Source organism: Lampetra planeri, chromosome 68 (genome assembly GCF_965212315.1).
Source record: "Lampetra planeri chromosome 68, kcLamPlan1.2.h2, whole genome shotgun sequence".
Classification (NCBI taxonomy): Eukaryota; Metazoa; Chordata; class Hyperoartia; order Petromyzontiformes; family Petromyzontidae; genus Lampetra; species Lampetra planeri.
In genome coordinates, this window is record NC_136173.1 from 1,115,726 (window position 1) to 1,139,359 (window position 23,634).

The following is a 23,634-nucleotide window of genomic DNA, read 5'->3' on the forward strand; positions in this document are numbered from 1 at the left end:
CCCCTATGGCGGGTGGCTGATGGCGGCCCGTAGCGCGCGCTGATGACGTAAGCGGCAGGGATTGGAGGACTCCCGCCACGTGTTGCTCGCAGTTTCCGCCAAAAGATGGCTGCTCAGCAGAAATGGCGGGAATTTCAAAGTCATTTTGGCGGGAATCAGCAACGCGAGCCCTTTCAATGTCCGTCGACGTTCTCGCTCCTCCAGACGTGGTGATCTCCGCTAGGATGGACGCCGTAGCGAGTAGTAGCTCTGCCAGGCGGGAGTGCGCGTCACGGAGTCCGGCATCAGCCCCCAGCCGCTTGTTGGGCGCCCATGAGGGGTCCTGTGGCGCCGGCATCTCCTCCTCTTCTCCCCCTGATGCCTGCTGGCCCGAGTCGTCGTGGTTTTCCTCCCGGTCACACTCATGAGTCCGATGAGTCTTCCTGGTATCCATGGCAGGAAGACTGTTTCACTCCTGACGCCAGTTGTAGTATCGTAAACTACGGCGGGAGACCACTTGACGGGTAGCACACTTTATTAACACTTGTCTTGCCACAATAACACGTGTGGTCACTACAGCTCACGCTACACGTTCCACCCGACACGTGTGGTTACTACGGCTCACGCTACACGTTCCACCCGGCTACACACACACAGGCATCCCAGCCCCGTAGCATCCGGGGGAACCTCCAGATCCACCCCAGCTTGGGTATGGGTCACGACCACTGGGTCCCGCGGCCCGGCCCTCACACGGACGTCCGGCCCCGGGTCCCAAGGTCCCGCCTCTGAGCCACACAGGGTCCCGGTCCTTACAAGGACAGCGGGACTAGGTGTCTCAGGGCCCTATCTCTTCCTCCTCCGTCTTCCGTCTTCACTGGTCACCAATTCCCCGAGCGCCCGCGCGCACCGCCTTATATAGCCCTCCGCTCCCGAGGAGACGGAGCCTATGCGGATCGCGATGTGAGCACCCACCCTAGTCGACCAATCACCACGCGCTGCCACACGATCCCTTCTTCCAGCTTGTGTCAGCGCACACAACCAATCACCACGCGCTGCCACACGATCCATCACTGTCAGCGCGCGTCACCAACACACAGCCAATCACCATCACATAACCCATGACCCCGCGCTGACCTACGATCCTTCACTGTCAGCGCGCGTCACCAACACACAGCCAATCACCACGCGCTGCCCCACGATCCCTACTGCCAGCGCGTATCACCCCTACATTTCCATGAACTCAATGCTTTTGTTGCGTCGTAGAACCACACGGAGACAGAACTTTTTGTAAGGCCTTTTGCCGTTTATGAACACGATTGAAACACTCGGTCTCACACCAGGGGTAGTTGTTCTCTATACTCTGTCCTTCCCATGGACCCCCGAGCTCTTCTTGTCCTAACCTCGGTTATCCCTTGGGCTCTCTCACTCGGACCAGGACGGGGTTCATCCAACACCGCCCGGCCGAGGAGAGAAGAACCCCACTCACTCCTGGCCGATTCTCACAGACTTCTTGGAGTCCTAATCTCGGCTATCTCTTCGGCTCTCCCACTCATCGACCCCGGACAGGGGTTCAGCCAACACTATCTGGTCACGAGCGGGAGAGACCTCCTGCAGCTGATCCACACTCCGGGCTCCCACAACGAGCCCGCCTTCGTCACGGGGTCCCCGTTAAGTACCCTTTGGGCGGCTCCTCCCCTTCGCTCGGACCTGCCACTGCTTCCGAAGGTATCCCCTTACAGCACCCATGACATGACGTCATCACACTACTCCTCTACACATTGATTCGTCCGGCCGTGTTGAGGACTCGGATCTACCAGACTGTCATATCACCCTAATCCCAATACCACCGCCATTCGCCACTAAGTGACAGTGACGTCCCCACGCGCCCATACCAGGCCAGGTGCACTTTGAGGCTATCACATGAAGTGTTGAAGGCTCGATGACAGGAGGTTTCGGGACAGACCCTGCAGGTGCCTTGGGTTGACTGATTTAAATGACCGGTAGATGGACACCAGCTGTAACACCTACTGCCAGGCTAGGTGCAGGAGGTCTCAGGACAGACCCTGCAGGTGCCATGGGTTGATTGAGATGACTGGTAGATGCACACCAGATGTGCCCCCTACTGTACCAACTGGCCGCTTTTTAGCTGCCCAGAGTTCCGCTGTTGTTGTGAGCGTCGCAACTGCCCAGTAGTGTCCTTCACGATGCTCCTCCACAGAGGCCGATCTTTACACCGCTGGTACCAGTCGTTGGCAATTCCACTCGGCTCCATTTCATCCCGTACCACATCACTCCATCGCTTCTCTAGGCCACGCCATGCCATTTTATTGCTATCCGTCCAAACAGAAGCTGCTTGGCCATGCGGTGGTTGGGCATGCGGGCTTCGTAACCCAGCCAACGCAGCCTTTCCTGCCAGAAGAGCTCACCACCCTTAAGGTCACAACAGTAACACACTCACCCATCCAATCACTCACCCTCCCAATGAATCACCCAATCACTCACTCACTCGCAACACTGCTGGTAACAATAACAACAACACACTCACTCACTCAATCACCCACTTACTCACACACTCTCCCCTATCGCTCACCCACTCACTCATCTGCACACCGGCTCATGCACCACCCTGCAGGGTACAACAACCGCCAATCGCCACTAAATGGCGGTGACGTCCCCACAGCGCTTGTGCCAGGCTATGTGCACTTTAGAACCACGTGAAGTGTCGAATGTTTGCTGGCAGGAGGTCACGGGACAGACCCTAGTGCCATGGGTTAACTAACTGAGACGACTGGCCACTGCACCAGCTGTGCTCCCTACTTTGCCAACTTGCTGTGGTTTAGCCGCCTGGCGCTCGACTCGTTGGTGTTAGCGTCGCTCTTCACAACACACTCACGCACTCACTGAACCACCACACTGCAGGTCACAACAGCAACACACTCACCCATCCAATCACTCACCCTCCCAATGACTCACCCAGTCACTCACCCACTCGCAACGCTGTCGGTCACAACAACGACACACTCACTCAATCACCCACTCACTAACACAACAACACACTCACTCAATCACCCAATCACTCGCACAACAACACACTCGCACAACAACACAATCACACAACAACACACTCACACAACAACACACAACAACAACCGCCATTCGCCACTAAGTGGCGGTGACGTCACCACGACGCTTGTGCCAGGCCAAGTGCACCTTGAGGCCACGTTTAGCCCCCTCGATCCGGCCGAACAAAAGCTGTTTAGGCATGCGGTGGCTGGGCATGCGGGCTACATGACCCAGCCAATGCATCCTTGCCTGCCGGAGGAGCTCACCGATGGGACTTTGCCCAGATCTTTCAAGGATTTGTGAGCTCCTCACACAATCCAGCCTGGTTAAACCCAGGATGGATCGTAGGCAGGCCAGCCTAGATGTTTCCAACCGGCGAAGATGCTCCCTTAGGGGGGTCCACGTTTCGCAAGCGTAGAGAAGGGAGGGAATGACCGTGGCCTAGAAGACCTCTCACAACAACACACTCACTCAATCATCCACTCACTCAAACAACAACATACTCACTCAATCACCCACTCACTGACACAACAACACACTCACTCACACAACACACTCACTCAATCACCCACTCGTTCACACACTCCCCTCTATCACACTCATCCTATCACACATCCGCACACTCACTCAAGACACTCACCCACCCATTCACTCACCCAATCACTCACAACACTGCAGGTCACAACAACAACAACACACTCACACACACACTCACACACTCACTCAACCCCAGATGCACAGGCCAACCACTTGATCCGTACGGCCTTAACGACGGTAACCATGAGGCAGGGGTGACTGAATAAGCCACAATCCTTGAACTTTAGACCCCCGTTGCCGGCAGTGATTGTGGCAGTCACGGCCGAAGGGGCCCTTCCTCGAATCGCTTGGAGGCCTCTTTTTCTTTCAAAATGTAGTTTTTGGGGGGGGGTTAGATCGCGTAATTATAAATGTGTCGTTAGACCCAGCACCACCCGACACAGCCAATTAATGAGGGTTGTGTCACGTAAACAGAACGTGCCATTTCGTTACTAGTACAGTACACCGCTTGTGTGTTGGAGAGCAAATCCACAACATTTAAAATCTGAGCACAAGTACAATCTGAGCACAAGTACAATCTGAGTACAATCTGAGCACAAGTACAATCAGGAGTTAATAGTAACACACCGATTGTGTGTGGGTGAGCAAATCCACAACATTTACAATCTGAGTTCTAAATTTTGATTTAAAGCTTTCGTGACTGCAGGGATTCATATTCTTGGTTCTTTCGGTAAAGTCATGTAGAAGGAAATGTTATTATTTTATCATTTCCCTTCTACGTGACTTTACCGAAAGAACCAAGAATATGAATCTGAGTACTGTTCAAATGACTAGCTTTTTTCTTGGGTTGTTGGTGAAAGCCATCCAGAGTTTATCGAAGCTGCCCATGTTTATTGTTTGTAGAGCTCCGTGGCTTTGCAAAGGGTGGGATATTCTTTTTCTCTCTGTAATGAAAAAGCATTTTATTTATTTATTTGTCAACCACACAGTGGTGTGGCAAAAAGCGTCTTTGCAAATCCTGGCTCCGGGTTGGCATCTCTGTCGGCGTGCCAAGCGGGGCGGGCAGAGGGGGGGGGGGACTTCACATTCCTCTCCCGGAGTGTCCCATCAGGAGGGTGCGCGTTCACCACCACTCATCACGTTCACCACCACTCATCGCGTGTTCACCACCACTCATCACGTTCACCACTCATCGCGTTTACCACCACTCATCGCGTTCACCACTCCTCATCACGTTCACCACCACTCATCACGTTCACCACTCTTCATCGCGTTCACCACCACTCATCACGTTCACCACCACTCATCGCGTGTTCACCACCACTCATCGCGTTCACCACTCCTCATCACGTTCACCACCACTCATCACGTTAACCACTACTCATCACGTTCACCACTCTTCATCGCGTGTTCACCACCACTCTTCATCGCGTTCACCACTCATCGCGTTCACCACTCTTCATCACGTTCACCACCACTCATCGCATTCACTACTCATCGTGTTCACCACCACTCATCGCGTTCACCACTCATCGCGTTAACCACTCTTCATCACGTTCACCACTACTCATCACGTTAACCACTCTTCATTGCATTCATCACCACTCATCGCGTTCACCACCACTCATCGCGTTCACCACCACTCATCGCGTTCACCACCACTCATCGCGTTCACCACCACTCATCGCGTTCACCACTCCTTGCGCTCACCACCACTCATCACGTTCACCACCACTGATTGCGTTCACCATTACTCAGCGCGTTCACCAATCATTGGGTTCACCACTCGTCGCGTTTGCCACTCATCGCGTTCGCCACTCATCGCGTTAACCACTCATTGCGTTAATCACAACTCATTGCGGATGATTCTCATTGTTCCGCTTGTTTAGCCCCGGCCGAGCGTTCGCCCGAGGCTCTTTGTCCACTCGGCAGGCAGCGGGTGCTGCGGCTGCTGCTGCCGTGTGCTGTGTGGGATCCCGATCGAGCGGTGGCGCAGCGGTTAGCGCCGCCCGCGCTGCGAACCCGGCCACCCCCAAGATCGATCCCCGCTCACGTCCACCAACACCGGTGACGATCATCTGAACATTCGGCCCTGGGTTTCCCCCTAGGTCTACTCAACTGCAAATAAGTACCGGGTGCGGGGTGTAAAACATTGCTGCTGAGGGGAGACAAAGGCGGCTGGGCATGGTGCTGGCCACCACACCCTATTGTCCGGCCTTCATAGACGCTCGCTAGCAGCACTTGCCCCAATAGTCTGTTAAGTCTATACAGAGGATCTTTGTCTTTGTTTGGTGGTTAGTGCACAGCACCACAAAGCTAGCGAGACACAAGTTCGATTCCTGGTCGTGGACGACATCAGTGACGAATATCTGAACCAATTCTGGGCCTGCTCTAGGTTGACTCGGTATCAAATGAGTAGCTGGCCCATTGTGTACACATCGCCCCCAGGGAGACAAAGGCGGCCGGGCGTGGTGCTGGTCACCCACCCCCTCGTGCTCCGTGCTGGCCTTCGTAGACGCTCGCTAACAGCACTTGCCCCTACAAGTCTGCAAAGGCTATACGGGGGATATTTTGTCTTCGTGTGATCTCAATTGAGAAATGTTGCAGATAATGTTCACCATTGGAATGTTTGCCCTGTACCAGTTTCATTTAATCCCAATTGAGTCATTCTTTGTGGTATATTTTTTGACATTGGGATGTTTGGATAATATCAGTTACGGTGCATGGGAAGTATGGAAGAATCCCTTGCAATAATAGAGGTTTTTCTTGGGTTAGATCGCATAAATATATAAATGTGTCGTTCAACCCGCCACCACCCAACACAGCCAATTAGTAAGGTTTGTCACGTAAACAGAAGATGCCAATTCGTCACGAGTGCAGCACTAACCGGTGTGTTAGAGAGCCAAGCCTACGTGTTAAAATTACAACTAGCTTAATCAAATTGTACATGTTGTGGGCTGGCTCTCCAACACACCGGTTAGTGCTGTACTAGTAAGGAATTGGCATGTTCTGTTTACGTAACAAACCTGACTAATTGGCTGTGTCAGGTGGTGGCGTGTTTCACAAAACATTTATATATTTACGCGATCTAACCCAAAAAAAACCTGTATTATGGATATTGGTCGCGAAAACCTACTACGTGTTAAACTCCCTTGCAATAATGTAACTATATTTACCCAACTTCATCGCCATTGCGCTACCGCCATCGTGAGAAGATGGAATCCATTCGGAAACATCGCAAAGCAGCCCACATCTTGGCGTTAGAGAATGCTCCCCCGGAAGCAGACATCACGGAGCTACATCCGAGATTCCTTCTTCAAGTGACGTCTGGTTCACTTAGTGTGGAGCAACACTATCCCAGGGTCAGTGTCTCAGTGTCTCGAGACTACGTCGCAGGATTAGTGTTTGACCCAGACACTCATCCTGAGACCCGGTCTTAACTCAACACTGAGCCCCCAGTGTCAACACGAGAGACTGATCTGAGACCCGGTCTCAACTCAAGACACTGATCCTGAGACCCGGTCTTAATTGAAGACACTGTACCTGAGACCCGGTCTTAATTGAAGATACTCATCTTGAGACCTGATCAGACACTGATCCTGAGACCTGGACTCCAGGAGCTGCCTAAATGGATGAATGTGTGTTTTTAAACTAACATATCTTTCAGTTAATGATTATCGTGTCTAAACATTTCTGTGTATGTGTAGCCATGTTTGTGTGTGTGGAACCTGGCTACGCAAGTTTGATTATTGGTCACGGACAACATCAGTTGCAAATATCTGAATCAGTCCTGGGTCTCCCCTAGGTCGACGCAGCCCCCTCAAATGAGTACCTGCTGCGGTGTATACAAACATCGCCACTGGGGAGACAAAGGCTTCCGGGCATAGTGCGGGTCACCCACCCCATCGTCCGGCCTACATAGGTGCTCACTAGCAGCACTTGCCCCAATAGTCTATTAAGGCTATATGGGGGATCTTTGTCTTTGTTTGGGGGTTAGTGCACGGCACTACGAATCTGGTGACACATGTTCGATTCCTGGTCGTGAACAACATCAGTGACGAATATCCTAGCAAGTTCTGGGCCTTCTCTAGGTTGACTCTGTCTTAAATGAGTAGCTAGCCCAGTGTATAAACATCGCCCCCAGGGAGACAAAGGCGGCCGGGCGTGGTGCTGGCCGCCCACCCCCTCGTGTCCCAAGCCGGCCTTCGTAGACGCTCACTAACAGCACTTGCCCCAACAAGTCTGCAAATACTATATGGGGGATATTTGTCTTTGTGTGATCCCAATTGAGAAATGTGCAAGTAATGTTCACCATTGGAATTTTTGCCCTATTACAGTTACATTTGTATGGGGGTTTTATTTTTGCGTAGTTCAGGGAGGAAATCTGAGAACCCGGAGGAAAGCCAATGCAGAACAAGGGTAGAACACACCAACTCCACTCACTCACTCTGTAGAACAAGGGTAGAACACACCAACTCCACTCACTCACTCTGTAGAACAGGGGTAGGACACACTAACTCCACTCACTATGTAGGACAGGTGTAGAACATACAAACTCCATTCACTCACTCTGTAGGACGGGTAGAACACACAAACTCTACTCACTCACTCTGTAGGGCAGGAGTAGAACACACACACTCCACACACTCACTCTGTAGAACAGGGGTAGAACACACACACTCTACTCACTCACTCGGTAGGACAGGGGTAGAACACACAAACTCCACTCTGTAGAACAGAAGTAGAACATACAAACCCCCACTCACTCTCTGCCTCTGTAAAACAGGGGTAGAACAGAAAGGCACCCAGGTTGAAATTGAACCCAGTCCCCTCGTGCTGTGAGGCACGTGTGTAACCACTGTGCCACCCCTGTCGCCCAAAATATGTGTCCGTGATGGCGGTACACCAGTGCAGCATGACAACACACCGGTCTTCGTAAAGCAGTTCTCAAATAAACTTTTGAATAATCAAATCTGTTTTATTTCGATCTTTCATTGACCCTGTCACTACGTTTAATGCGATTCCAAAGTGTATTCAGTCGACTGAGACTTGCTACAAAGGGTCAGTATTGACTGTTGATTTGGGTTCCGTAGAATCAGGGAACCGTCTGACCAAGTCTAGGTAGGACACGAGTCAAATCTTGCCTTTGGAACATAGAGCCAGCCAATTGTCATCAGGGCTGGGTTGCTGATATACGGCAACAGACGGTGAAGCTTCCTCTTCAGCCGCTCAAATAAACATTCCTCTTCCGATCGCTTTGACTTCACGACAAACCGATATTGACACAACACCACCATTATCCCGCAAGATGTTGTGACTGGGGGCTTTATGAATCGTGGCAATATAAATACATATTTAGACTATATTTATTATACTGCTCACCACCGGTGTATACCACCCAATACGTGTGTGTCTTTGTCTATTTCATACCTGTTAACCTACACGGTTTACCCCGTATTTTTGTGCAGGTAAATTGAGTTGTCAGGTCCATACGGCGTAAAGCCGTTTCAATACAGGCAAAATATAAAAATGTGTCGATTTGCTTATGTTTCTCCCTCGTGATGGGACTTTGTAGGATGAACGTTGAGATTTTTAAGGGCACGGGGTGACCAATAAGGTCTGAATTTGACTGTAATAAGGTAGGCACTAATAAGGGTTGACAGGTATTGTATGTCACCGTGTGTGTGTGTGTTCAGGCCCTGGGAGCGGTAGCGTCATGGTTAGAACTCTGCGCTACAAACCCGTCGAGCAGGGTTCAATTCCTGCTCACGGCCAACACCAGCGACAAAGATCTGAACCGGTTCTGGGCTTCCCCTAGGTCAACTCAGTCTCAAATGAGTACCTGGTGCGGTGTGTAAACATTGTCACTCAGGAGACAAAGGTGGCCGGGCGTGGTGCTGGCCACCCACCACCTTGTGTACCGTTCCGCCTTTCATAGGTGCTCGCTAACAGTACTTTCCACAAAAGTCTGTTCTTCATGGCTATACGCGGATCTCTGTCTTTGTCTTTGTTCAGGCCCTAAAGTTCGCATGAAGTTCCACCCGGTGGATCGCAGCTCACGGCTGCCATCATGTCAGGCTCTGGGCCGCCGTCTGGACCGTGCTCTGGGCTGGTTCTGCTCATCGTCTCGGCTGCAGCTGTGAATGGGCAGTTCCTGCTGAGTGAGTTGATGCTCAATCGAGCAGCTGTGCTGTGCGAATGTGTGTGTGAAAGAGAGTATATGTTCGTGTGTGTGACTACGGTGGTACGCCGGATGGTAAAGCTGTGGTGAGCAATACCATTGGGGGTGAAGGCCGATTTTAACCAGTTGATCCTGACATCTTTTGTAACCACCACAGCAGTCAATTGGGAATCTGGACGGGTGCAAGGGGCTTGTAATTCCTCCGCCTTCATTTCAATTACCGCTAAAATACACCATCGCAATCATGAAGACTTGGTTCATCAAGGACTGAATACTGGGGTACCCCCCCCTGGTGAGACACTGCTTAACCAATACATACTTAACCTGGAATGGAACTTTCTACAAGCAAACTGAGGGCACCCCAATGGGCTCCCCCCTATCTCCGGTTGTAGCGAACATTTTCATGGATAAATTTTAGACTGACGCCATCCAGACTGCCACTCTACGCCCGACTTTATGGAAGAGGTACGTAGATGACACTTTTGTCATCTGGCCACAAGGCCGGCCTGCTCTAGACCAATTTCTCGACCACATCAATTCCATACACCCAGCCATCAGATTCACCATGGAAGTCGAAAAAGATGGCAAGCTACCATTTTTGGATGTCCTAATTAAAAGGAGACCTGATGGTTCAATGAGCCACTCTGTCTACAGGAAAGCCACCCATACGGATGCTTACCTGAAACCGGATTCCCACCACCATCCATTCCTGAAGAATTCCCTCATCAAGACTGTATACCATAGAGCCCAATGCATATCCGACCAGGAACACATTGCCAGTGAACTCAAACACGTACGCCAAGCTCTTAAGGCTAATGGTTACTCCGACTACACAATCCGCAAAGCCATCACTCCAACCATCAAGAAGGATCCTACATTGCTGGGGTCACAAAAAAGATCTCCAAAATCCTGATAAAACACAAGATCCAGGTCCGATTCAACACAGTACATAAAATCCGTGATCTGGTTCCGTCTGTAAAAGATGTGGTTCCAGACATACAGTACCCTGGCATCTACAAACTAAGTTGCCTCTGTGGTAGCAATTACATTGGAGAAACCAAACGACATGTCTCGGACCGCATCCGTGAACATAAAAGCAGACTTGAAACACGGTAGGACAAACACCTCAGCCGTGGCAGATCACTGTTACAATTCAGTGGGCTCACATGACATTGACTTCTCCAAGACAGAGGTTCTCTGCAAGCCATCTGGCTACCATAAGAGATTCGTTTATGAGGCGATCCACATATACAAACACAGAGACAATTTCAACCGAGAAGATGGATTCTGGCTCAGCAATGATTGGAAGGACGTAATAAAATATTTCGGATCTTAACTGATTGTGTTCACGTTTACGGTGACTTTCAGACCGCGTTCCACTCACTGGCATTGTATTATCCGCAGGGAATGGATTCTTTGCTCCGCTGCAAGTTTCCGTCACTACTCTCCCATTGACATATTTCCTTGCTTCCTCTTAGTATCTTTCATACGACGGTCAATCGTACAGTGTATAATAACAAATAGTATAAAAATGTATATGCTTAATAAAATGTACAAAGTAATATATAGTATCGTAATTGTATAGTGAATATACAGCAGTGTGATATACATTAGGTTGGGTAGAATAATACATAGCAATACAGTATATCATTTAATGTTGGTTTTGTCTATGGCAGTATATAGTATGGTGTAGACTCGCGTGATGTAAGAGAATAAAGTTTAGATGGAAGCATATTATATTTTTTACAATGTAGAATTGTAATGTATTACTTACTGTTAGTAACTCAGCTTATTGTAGAGTATATTTAGTATACTGATGATACTATGTAGTTTATACTTTAGTTGTTTACGTGGTGGTTTTAGTTACTGCAGCTACATACTATTAACACTTCTTCCCTTTATTAATGCTACCCCTATCCCCTCCCTTTGATGCTACTAATCCTGCATAATGCACGGGCATAAGTAGCATTAATCACATACCTGCATTTCCCATATCCCCTCCCTTTGATGCTGCTAATCCTACATAATGCACGGGCATACGTAGTACTAATCACATACCTGCATTTCCCATAAATATGCTAAATTCCTCTTGATATGCAAATTATTTTGTCAAGGCGCCCTTTCCCCCCCTTCCAACCCAGCTTCTATATATGCTCCAAGCACGTGTGCTGTTTCATTCAGACGCTGTCGCCTCGACAGACCTGGTTTTCACCTGAGGACGGTTGCTTGCGTTGTGGCCGAAACGTCGTGAGAATTATTTTATAATGTTTTATTTTTATTATTTTATTACTTCCCTTCTACGTGACTTTACCGAAAGAACCAAGAAGATGAATACATGGAAAAAATCAAACTAAGCTTGTGCCAGAGGCCCGAGGGGGCCAGGCATCTAATGTCTCCTGGCCAAACCCCATTTGGTGGAGCCAGGAGACTGAACTCATACTCTCAGGATTCCTCCAGAAATGGCAAAAAAAACCACTGCGGGTGGCCACGCGGAATGTTCGAAAGATGCCACTCCTTTGTCAGTAGATGGATCGGTACTGCCAGGAGGTCCGGTGGACTGGTTCTGGCTCCAGTCACCATGAGGGGTGGACAGTCCTCTACTTGAGGTAGGAGGCTGCTAAACAACAGAGAATGGCTCTTCTTCTGACAAAAAAGAATGAAGGAGGCATGGGAACACGGTGGTGAGGCGTGGGAAGCTGTAAGCCCCATGCTACTGTGGGCTCACCTCCCAATCAACACACTTTGTGGAAGCGGCCTGAGCTATCGCTCCATATGCAGTTCTGGGTCTGCTCGGCTACAGTTATGCCCTTCCCCTTCTATACTTGCGAAACTTGGACCCCTCTATAGGAACACCCTTGAGAAATCTAGCCAGTTCCATCAGTGAGTTCCTCAAAAAGACGAGGCTGCGTTAGCTGGGGCATGTGAGTAGAATACTGAATTGTGGAGTCTGGAACCACCACACCTGTATCTCCCACACGTATTTTTGCCTGAGCCCGAGTGCCAACCAGTAGAACCTCAGATATTCCTGAATCAAATATCATTTAGTTTCCTGAAAACCACACGTGCACCAATTGCACGCAACCTTTGAGGTTATCGAGGCTCTCCATATCTAACGTTGACTTCACTGCGGTGTGCAATTGTGTATCATCAGCATGTCATGCGATGAGATGACATCGCCGATCGTTAAGACGCATGTTGAAAATAGGAAGAGCCTAAGGATGAACCCTTGTGGTATGCCAACTAGGCACAGCATACTTAATGACTGTTCATCACCAAGCTTGATGAACTGTGATCGATCATGTAGGATATGGCTCAATCCACCACCTGATACACCAAACCTTGACCGTAGCCACCCGATGAGTATCTCATGGTCGATGGTGTTGAGAAATCGAGGTCAACCAACCCTGTCATGCACCGGTCATTCATGATCATGCAGAGGTCATCAGTGATCTTTAAGAGAGCCATCTCAGTGCTGTGGAATTTTTGGTACGCCAACTGCAACTGGTTGAATCTGCCCGTCGCAGTGATATGGGGAAGTAACTGCTTAAGACACAGGGTGCTCTTTGACCTTTTAAATCGCACTCAGGTTTGAGATTGGGTGATAGTTTGCAGGGTCACTGGCTCGAGCGGTGTTACCTGCATAATTGTAAACCGGTCTGCATAACAACCCCTCGCTGAATGAAATATTTGCCAGTTGGACAATCAGTGGCGAAAACGCCGTCTGAGCATGATTTTAGAATCGCCATGCGGATGCAGTCGAGTGGCAGTGTCTTATTTGTGCGGCCGTGTGATGAACATCGACACCTCTGGCTCCAATTTTGGTGCCAGGGTCTCGAGTTTTGCAGTGGTTCCAGTTTGATCAAACTCGGATGGCAGACCGGGAGAATGTGTTGCCTTCAAGTTAGAAACTGCCGTCTTGATCATCACTATTCTATTGGTGAAAAACATCGCAAGAAGTGTGCACAGACCGGGTTGATTGCCACTTAGTGGCAAATGGTGGCTGTTGTTGTTGTGTGTCTATGTCTCAATACCTCTCTCTCTCTTTATATATCTGTCTGTGTGTGTAGCTGTTAGCATGCTGTGCTACCAATCCTGTAACCCAAGTTCGATTCCTGCTTATGGCCACCACCAGTGAGAATTATGTGAACCTATCCTGGGCCTCCCCTAGGTTGACTCAGTCCGAAATGAGTACCCAGTGTGGTGTGTAAAAACCCGGTGTGATGTGTAAAAACTCACCACTGGGGATACAAAGGCGGCCGGGCGTGGTGCTGGCCACCCACCCCCTTGTGTGCCCTGCCAGCCTTCGTAGGCAACACTACCTATCAGCACTTTCCCCAACAGTTTTTTTGAGGCTATTCAGGGGGTCTTAGAGCTCAAGCTAGGGTAGCAGTATGGAACGGTATGATAGTTTGTTTCGTATTTCCTACTCGAAAAAAAAAATCTTACCATCATTTTGTGCAGTATCTTAAAAAGAAAATCGTACCGTACCACAATTTAGTACCTGATATTTGTACCTTTGTCCTTTGCAGGCTCGTGCCGGTATCCGCTGGGTGTGCAGGATGGGCTCATCCCAGACGATGACATCACGGCCTCCAGCCAGTGGTATTCTAGCACGGCCGCCAAGTACGGCAGGTGAGACCGCCGTGGGGGAAGTTTGGGCCAGTGGGACACCCTGAGCACTGTCTTTGTCGGCTGCTAGAGGAGAGGCGCGTATCCAGAACAGTTGCCTGTATTTTAGGCGTGGGGGTTTCTTTAGATCTTAATGGAGCAGCAGCGTGAAGTTCTTCATGATCTTGTTGTACTCCCGTGTCATCACTTCATTGTGTCGGATGTTGGCCAGAGCAATATTCTTCAGCACAGGAAGCCACGGGAGTGGAGTAGACTTTCGGGAACCGCTGATGATACGAAGCGCGTTGTTAATTTCGGCGTCGACAAGGTTCGTGTGAGGGCTTGCACCCCACACCGGGGCACAGTACTCCACAGTGGAGTGAACAAGGGCCTGCATCGATATCTTCAACGTGCTAGCAAGTTTCTGAATAATTTTCACTCGTGCTTTAGTTTTACCTTAAGCTTGTTTGAGGTGGTGATGGTAGTTAAGCGTCTGATCCAGGGTAATGCCTAGATACTGAGGATGTTCGTCATGCCTTAGCTTTGCCCCATAGAAGTTAACGTTCAACGTTTTCGAAGCTTGTCTGTTGTTCAGGTGGAAGGCAGCGACGACGCTCTTCGATGGGTTAGGCTTTAGGCGCCTATTCTTGAAGGATTATTCCAGAGTCTACAGATATTTTTCGAGGACTGCCTCAGTGTCCTCCATTTTTTCTGTTTGCGCATAGTTACATAGTCACTTTAAGATGTTTTCTTGTTCATGTTTTTGTTTTTTGTTTGTTGCGGTTGCACCCGATTCAAGAGCCGAATGGCTCACAGGGCTATACCAAATAAATTAAACTGAAATAATATGAAACTGACTTTTTTGTGCTTGAGTTGCAAGTGCGATATCATCCGCATACGCGAACTCACGGCAAGATGTTACCGGAATGTCGCTAGTATAGAGATTGAACAGCACTGGTGCCAGAACTGATCCCTGAGGGAGTGCGTTCTTCAATCTTTGCGGGCTACTGGCAGCTTCACCAAGGTGGACTGTGAACCATCGGTTGCTCAGCATTTTGGCGATTAGTCTGATCCTCATCATGCCATTATTACCCGATGTCGCAAAGCCTATCCTTATTTTTATTCATTTTGGATACTGGCAAGAAAGTATCCCATAGATATAACTGCTCGACCCGAACTATACATTCTCTGGTGCTTTCATTTGTACTGTTTGCCTTCTGGTCTAATACTGGTGAGACAAGGCCATATAGAAGGTTGTCACTGGTGTAGGACAATGTGTTTCCAAAGAGTATGCATATATTTAGGCTTAATTTTCTTGACTGCAGGAATTAATAGTCTTTGGTTCTTTCGGTAAATTTACGGAGTCATGTTTTTTGTTTGCATTATGACTGCAGGTATTGTGGTCTATGCAAACATGACTCCTTGTAAAAAGGTGTCAGTTTTGTTGCCAGATAGAAGGGTTAAAAAACAATTATCATATTTTTGACTGGCAAATGAGGTTACAATGGTGTAAATACTTACCCAGAGCTCTCATACTCTGATGGTGCATTGTCTTTGAGTTGTGCGCCTTTTGGCGTCATCTGGTCCAACACCAATGGAGACTAGGCTCTAAGGAAAGCTGTCTCGGGTGTGGACCAACCAACTTCAAGGACAGTGCATATCCATTATCAGAGTTATGTTTTTTGTTTGCATTATGACTGCGGGTATTGTGGTCTATGTAAACATGACTCCGTGTAAAACGGTGTCAGTTTTGTTGCCAGATAGAAGGGTAAAAAAACAATTATCATATTTTTGACTGGCAAATGAGGTTCCAATGGTGTAAATACTTATCCCGAGCTCTCATACTCTGATGGTGCATTGTCTTTGAGTTGTGCATCTTTTGGCGTCATCTGGTCCAACACCAATGGAGACTAGGCTCTAAGGAAAGCTGTCTCAGGTGTGGAACAACCAACTTCAAGGACAGTGCATATCCATTATCAGAGTTATGTTTTTTGTTTGCATCATGACTGCAGGTATTGTGGTCTATGCAAACATGACTCCTTGTAAAAAAGGTGTCAGTTTTGTTGCCAGATAGAAGGGTAAAAAACCAATTATCATATTTTTGACTGGCAAATGAGGTTCCAATGGTGTAATGGTACTGTGTTTACGTTATGCACGCAGGCGCCAATTTCGGCCAATGCATGTGCTCGTCATTGGGACTGAGCCACGTCCTCAGCTCATCAGCGGCGGCCATTCATGACCATCTCTACCGCAACTGGTTTTGTTCACATGGCGTCTTCTGTTGTGGCAGTGGAAACAGCCCCTCGAGTGCAGACTCGGAGATTTTTTTTAAACTACTGTGTTTATTGACACGTTAGGAGGAATCTGATGAGCTACAAAGCTCTTTTTCACAGATGTCCAGTTTGGGCACGGGGTCCGAACGTACAACAAACAATACAAAAAACACGATAGTAGTGCAAAGTACACGAAAGGTAAACAAATTACCCAAACACATACAAATACAACACTGAACCAGACAGCATACCCAGGCAAAGCCCACTGAGGTATTAACTTATTTTTCAGAAGCGACCTGGCGATCACAAATAATAGCTCAACGAAGTGGCTCATCGTCGTCATCGTCGTCGTGTGGAAATGCATAGCAGCAGCCAAATACTCTACATGTGGAGGGAAAAACCGGAGGACTCGGAGAAAAAAACCCACATGACAACCACATGGATAGCGAGACAGACAGGTCGTGGGTTCGGGATTGAACCCACTGTCTCCTGCATGCCAGGTGAGGTAGATAACATATCCTAGCCGCTGCGGCGCCCCCAGCCACAGCAGGAGTATTGCCGAGTCTCAGTGGAGGGCAGAGTGGGGGAGAGGAGCCACACAGCACTGACAGCCCCCTCATCGTCAACAACCCGGAGGAGCGGCGGCTTCTGACCATCCTCGTCTCCCGCTATCTACTTCTCGTCCTCATGTCCCCCTCGCCTCTCTTTTTTTTACGATCAGAGGAAACAAGAAGATGCTCGATGTAGTCGGCACTTGGCTTCGTTCATCATTTCGTTTCAATGCTTTGCTTTATGTGCCCCCTCCCTTTTTTAAATTAAATATTTCACAAAAGCCTCTCTCCCTCATCTCCAACTCGTGTCCCTGTCTTCTCTCTATCTCATGCCCCGCTCATCTCTCTGCCCCCTCACCCTCACACCCCCTTCATCCCCTCCCTCATCCCTCCCTCATCCCTCCCCCCTTATCCTCCCCCTCACCCCCCTCTCCTCTCCCCACCGTGTCCCCGCTGCTGTCTCGGTGCCAGGCTGGAGGGCCATGGTGGTGATGGGGCGTGGTGCCCCGCCGGGCCCCTGCTGCCCGGCTCCGCCGAGTTCCTGCAGGTGACACTGCCCGCGGCCCACGTGGTGGCCCTCGTCGCCACGCAGGGCCGCCACGCTGGCGGCCACGGCAACGAGTTTGCCTCCCACTTCCGCCTGCAGTACAGCCGAGACGGGCAGCGCTGGAGTTTCTGGCACGACCGCCACGGCGAGGAGGTGAGGGACTCCTAAGGAGCCGCTGCCAGAAACTGGCAGCGTCCCCGAGGGCGAACCGCGTGATCGGCGCCCCTCACACCCAAACCCCCAAGGACAAAATCTAGGCTGAGGTGTTTTTGGGTAAATTGGGAAACATTTTGCCTCGATTTTCTGTTTCATGTTTTTTGTGAGCGTATTTTTTTCTGTTTTAAACAGAGGCACCGTTTATTCGGTTTGTCCTTCCACTCCATCTGTCCAACCAATACATTCTCAGAAATGTCGAAAAAAGCATTTGTTGCACACTCGAAATGAAGGACGTGGGCAGGTGCTCCAAATAGAGGGCAGACACATTTATTGTGGTTAATAGCAATCTTGTGAAGAACAGCACCGTCACTGTAAAATGCAACAGCACGTGTCACGAACAGCATTCCTTCCGAGTCACCATTAACCATGTGGCTGGTTTACACGTGTGGTTATTCATTAACCCTGCCAGCCACCTACAGGCCCAACTCAGTCATCACATGCTGCTGTACACACATGCATTGATGCACTGCACAGCACATCAGGACTTTCACAGAACCACACTTTACTCCCTTGCTGCACAAGGATATCATTAAAAGAGTGATACATTCCTAATGTGCCACACTCTCTCCCACAGAATGAGAGTCGTCTCGACACTCCACCTTTCTCCTTGCAAACATTTTGCCATGAAAGGAGTTTATGAAATCGTGAACACAATTTCTCTAGGGATCATATCCCTTCCAAGATAGCGCCACTCCAGAAGCTCTCTATTTTGGGGTGAGCTCCAACTCTTTGTGCACGAAGAGATAGGAGCTCAAGCATTGTATTATGCTTTTGGAATTACCAGACAATCTTATATTATTAAACCATGCTTCACATTTTACTGACCAGAAATGGTTAGGATTCTTTTCCCAGTACCTGTCAAGATAAAATCCTTTACAGCTTGTCAATGCCATGTGGAATTTACCTCTTAGGTACTTACTTATCGGCCTACCAACATACTTGAAACCTTTTCCTCACCATTTTTTTTCTCATCTTAGGCAATGACCCCTTCTTAACATATTAAATACAACACTAACAAACCAAAAACATCTTAAACAACTAACAACCATATGACCACAGCTTATATCTTGTCTTGATCACACATGTTGTAGGGCTTCTTCTTTACCGCCAGCTCCGTCGTCAGCAGGAACTTGATAATGGCGTAGTGGCCCATCTTGTTGCGCGTAGGTGTGCTCTTGCCTGGGTACTTGGATTGCAGCTGCAGCCACAGCATGTGAGGCCTGCAGAACGTGGGGAAGGTGTGCACCTTGCGGTGGCGCACCGCGTACACCCTGCGCAGCACCTTCTCCTTGACCTTCTGCGCCTTGGCCCTCACCTCGCCCTTGGGCTGTGCCTCGGCCCCGCGGGCCTTGCTGCCCTCAGGATACCCCTTGCCTTTGACCCCCTCGGGCTTGTTTTGTCCCTCAAATTCCAAGCTGGCTGCTTCATTGACTTTTTCAATCAGCATCTCATCAGTGACAGTGATGTCATCCAGATGGGGCTTTATTTGGAATTTTATAGAGTCACTGAGCAATCCTGTGCCAATCGATCTCAGGAACTTCCTGCGTACCATATCTGGATTGTACTGGTCATCAGCTCCTTTTTCTTTAGATGCGAATAATAGTCTGTCCTTTAATTTGATAGCTTGGAACAGAAAGTTTTGTGCAGTTTCTCTTGGCTCCTGAGCAGAGGTCGCAATCGGGTACCCGATACCCGGCTACCCGTACCCGGCCATCGGTTTGCGACCCTGGTGCGGCCGGGTTCGGGTAGGCCGTGAGTCACTGGTGAGTAACCGTTTGTCACTCATTTCGGGTAGGGTATGGGTACGGGTTGGGTACGGGTACCCGTACCCGGCCGGGTATGGGTACCCGTTTGCGACCCTGGTGTGGCCGGGTACGGGTATCCGTTTGCGACCCTGGTGCGGCCAGGTACGGGTACGGATAAGGAATCAAAACCCGTTTGCGACCTCTGCTTCTGAGAGATGTTCATCAACTTCTGATAGAGATCAGATGTGCTTTCTTCTCTATAGTGTCCCTTCAAAATGGTTTTTAACTTGTACATAGTCAAATCAATTTTTATTTCTAGCATGTCCCTCAAATTTAGACCAGGACTGATTGCTCTGACTACTGCCTCAATGATGTCAGACTCGGCATGTCCCTTACGGGTTCCTGTGTCGATCAGGTGCATCAGATTGGTGTAAGATAACTTGTCTTTTTGCCCTCTTTCACCAATCTGCCCACAGATCCTGAATTCTCTCCGTATTGTGACTTTTGGTACATTTCCTAGTCTGGCCATTCGTATGGGATTCAATGCTGCTGTGGTTTTTGTTCCACCTTCACTTGAGATTTTCTTTTACTCAAGGGTTTTTCTGGATTCTTCTTGTGACTTGTATTTCACCATCCATATCTTCAGAAAGTTTTGATGGTGGCAGTGTTTGACGCGTTTCATTGCTGTCTTTGTCTTTCTGTTGTATTGTTTCAATGAAAGACAGCATGTTTTCAATGTATGCACAGGCCTCGTCATCTTCTTCTTGGTCTTCAACTTCATCAAGTACTCTTTCTGCCATACGAATCAAAGCCCGTCTGCTTTTACCTTCACCAATCTCATCATCATTGAAACACTTCAAATATCTTCATGTTTCCATGAGCTGGGCTTTCTGTAGCTGATTCAAAGCAGTACTGGCCTTGTCCTGCAGCTGTTCCAGTGCGATGATGTAAAGACCGTTGAGATCCTTGCACGAATATCTTTATATATTCTGCCTTTACTATTGCTTGGTCCGTCTCATTGGAAGAGTTGATCCCCGTCAGTGAACTCTGGGAAACTCTCCTACCAGGCTCGCCAACATATGTTGCACACTCGAAATGAAGGACGTGGGCAGGTGCTCCAAATCGAGGGCAGACACATTTATTGTGGTTAATAGCAATCTTGTGAAGAACAGCACCGTCACTCTGTAAAATGCAACAGCACGTGTCACGAACAGCATTCCTTTCGAGTCGCCATTAACCATGTGGCTGGTTTACACGTGCAGTTATTCATTAACCCTGCCAGCTACCTACAGGTCCAACTCAGTCATCACATGCTGCTGTATACACATGCATTGATGCATTGCACAGCACATCAGGACTTTCACAGAACCACACTTTACTCCCTTGCTGCACAAGGATGTAATTAAAAGAGTGATACATTCCTAATGTGCCACACATTATAATTCATATTCCCTCTGTACACCCGCAGGAATTGAAATAATGACATCGTCGTTATTTTATTTCTATTTTGTTCATTTGGATTTTTTCTCGAAGTTAGCTTCCCACTTAACTTGGCGCCCTAGACGACCGCCGAGTTCACCTATATAGACGGGCCGCTCCCTCCCTTCCCACTCCCTCCCTTCCCACTTCCTCCCTTCCCACTCCCTCCCTTCCCACTCCCTCCCTTCCCACTCCCTCCCTCCCCCTCCATCCCCTCTCCCACCCTCCCTCCCTCTCCCTCCCCCTCCCTCCCTCCCTCCCTCTCCCTCCCACCCACCCCTCTCCCTCCCTCCCTCCCTCCTCCCCACCTCCTCCTCTCTCCTCCACTCCCCTCCACTCCCCTCCCTCCTCTCCCTCCCTATTCCCAATATCGGTCGCTTTTCTGCACGAGGAGTTTGAGTTTGTGCAACAGTACCAACAATAGGCACTGCATATTCTCAGATTAACACGACCAATTGTAATTCACATGACTACATTACACCCCCTCTGGTCTTCACACCTGATAGGCCTCACAGTGGTACGACATCACCTCTACTCCCTCTATTTAAGACTGAGAACGACTGTCGCCTGACGAAGCTGGTTGCTGTAATCACCACCAAAACTTCACGGTATTCAAATTGTAAAATAATGATCACAATTCCATCTATATAGCGCTGTACATGACATAGCAGCAGCTGATATGCATACAAATAATCATATTATAAATACATTTTAAAAAATAATTTACGAAATTAACGGAACGATTAATAAGCGGATGCGTATAAATTGGCTTTGAAATGCATTTTTAAAATAAATAAATAGACCGGAGCCTCGAACTGGGAGTGCAGAAAGAAGATCTGCATCTCCAGATCTTAGGGACCTTACGGGGACGTATGGGTGTAAGCATGTCAATGATGTAGGTATGATTTTTAAATGGATTCTATGTGAAACTGGAAGCCAGTGCAGGGAGGCCAACATGGGCATAATATGATGTGAAGAAGGTGTTCTGGTTAATACCTCAGCAGCCGCATTCTCAACACGCTGCAAATTGATCAGCATCTTCTTAGCCATGCCAGGGAGTAAGACACTGCAATAGTTTATGGGCGATGACATGAAGCCTTTGAGCAGCTTCCCTGCATCTGAGGCAGAGAGAAGGGATCGGACATGGGAGATATTCCAAAGATGGAAAAATGAAGTCTTTGTAATCTTTTTTATGAGCCTTGAAGGACAATGTGGGATCCCAGATGACTCCTACATTTGTGACTTCCTGTCCCAAACTGGTGATATGACCGTCAATTATAATGTTGAAGGATACAGCTTTGTGAAGTTGGTGGGGTGACCCAATAAACATCACCTCCGTTTTAACACTGTTCAATTGAAGGAAGTTTTATTGCAACCAACTTTTGATGGAAGCCAGTGCGGAAGTGAGCCTGGAGGCAGATGCATGGATATGCAAGTACATTTAAGTGTCGTCTGCATAGCAATGAAACTTTAGGCCGAGATTTCGGAGCATATAAGAAATCCCATGACGAAGAGGCAGTGCGGCCTCGCAAACCAGCAACAATCCCACTGAATATCCACGTGTGAGGCTGGTTGCACGGTCCCACAAGGTGGGGGGGGGGGGGGGGCGCTGCGGGAACTGTGCGGGCCAGGCCAGCGATGAACACCAGTGAGCGGGCCAGAATGGCAGGCGATGGTGGGGCAGGCCGCAGGTCGCCCTGTCACGGGAAGCGGCCAGCGCGGCACCACCACAGACCCAAGGAGGGATGGCACATGGGCCGGTGGCGTCAGGTCGTAGACGGCAGTGATGCTATTCTAATCGTCCCAGCACGACAGAGAGGTGAGGCCCCACACAGGGGTGCAAAAGGGCCAACAGCCACGCCCGGGGCTGAGCAGGCAGGCCGGGCTCAGGTGATAATGTCGGATGGTGAGGCAGCATGCCGGCCAGCACTGGGTTGCGGACGTTACCCAAGACCAGCAGACGACGGAGGGGCCACAGCCCGACAGCTGGCGGTGGAGTGCTACAGTAGCACCACCTCGTGAACAAGGCGGCCAGCGATGCATCATGACCGCACCACGGGTAGCCAATGCCAGAGGATGTTTAGGCGACAATGCCGTGCTTCACACAGGGTCGCACACTGGCCGATTCTGGAGACACCTCAGTGGCAGCGTTATTTTTACGCAAAAAAATGCAGGCCCACAGTAGCGGTAGCTGTTATAGCGGCACATTTATTGTGGCAATGGGAGAAGGCAAGGTGATGACAGTGGCAGTCAGTGGTGGTGGTATCTGTTTGTACGGGCTTGTGATTGTGTAAATATACATGGGCAAGTATCACTTCATGTTTGTTTTTGTTGTGAGTAAAGGTCTGTTATGTCTATGTGATGGTGTATGTAGGTCGACACAGCCTCAAATGAGTACCTGGTGCGGCGTATAGTAAACATCGCTACTAGGGAGAGGTGCTGGCCATCCGCCCCC

At 49.2% G+C, this 23,634-nt stretch overlaps 1 protein-coding gene across 5 annotated transcripts in view; it reads left to right on the forward strand.

Moving 5' to 3' along the window:
• The window catches only part of LOC144737350 (discoidin domain-containing receptor 2-like), a 98,705-nt gene that overhangs the window by 22,467 nt on the left and 52,604 nt on the right, over positions 1-23,634 (forward strand). For 4 of the 5 annotated variants that reach the window (XM_078620004.1, XM_078620006.1, XM_078620005.1 and 1 more), the window contains 3 exons: positions 9,595-9,740; positions 14,290-14,392; positions 17,664-17,892. In XM_078620004.1, the coding sequence (XP_078476130.1) occupies positions 9,650-9,740; positions 14,290-14,392; positions 17,664-17,892 (423 nt within the window). In that variant the 5' untranslated portion in view covers positions 9,595-9,649. Of the gene's footprint in view, positions 1-1,391; positions 1,705-9,594; positions 9,741-14,289; positions 14,393-17,663; positions 17,893-23,634 lie in introns of those variants that run through there. The other variant, XM_078620008.1, reaches the window with a different exon arrangement.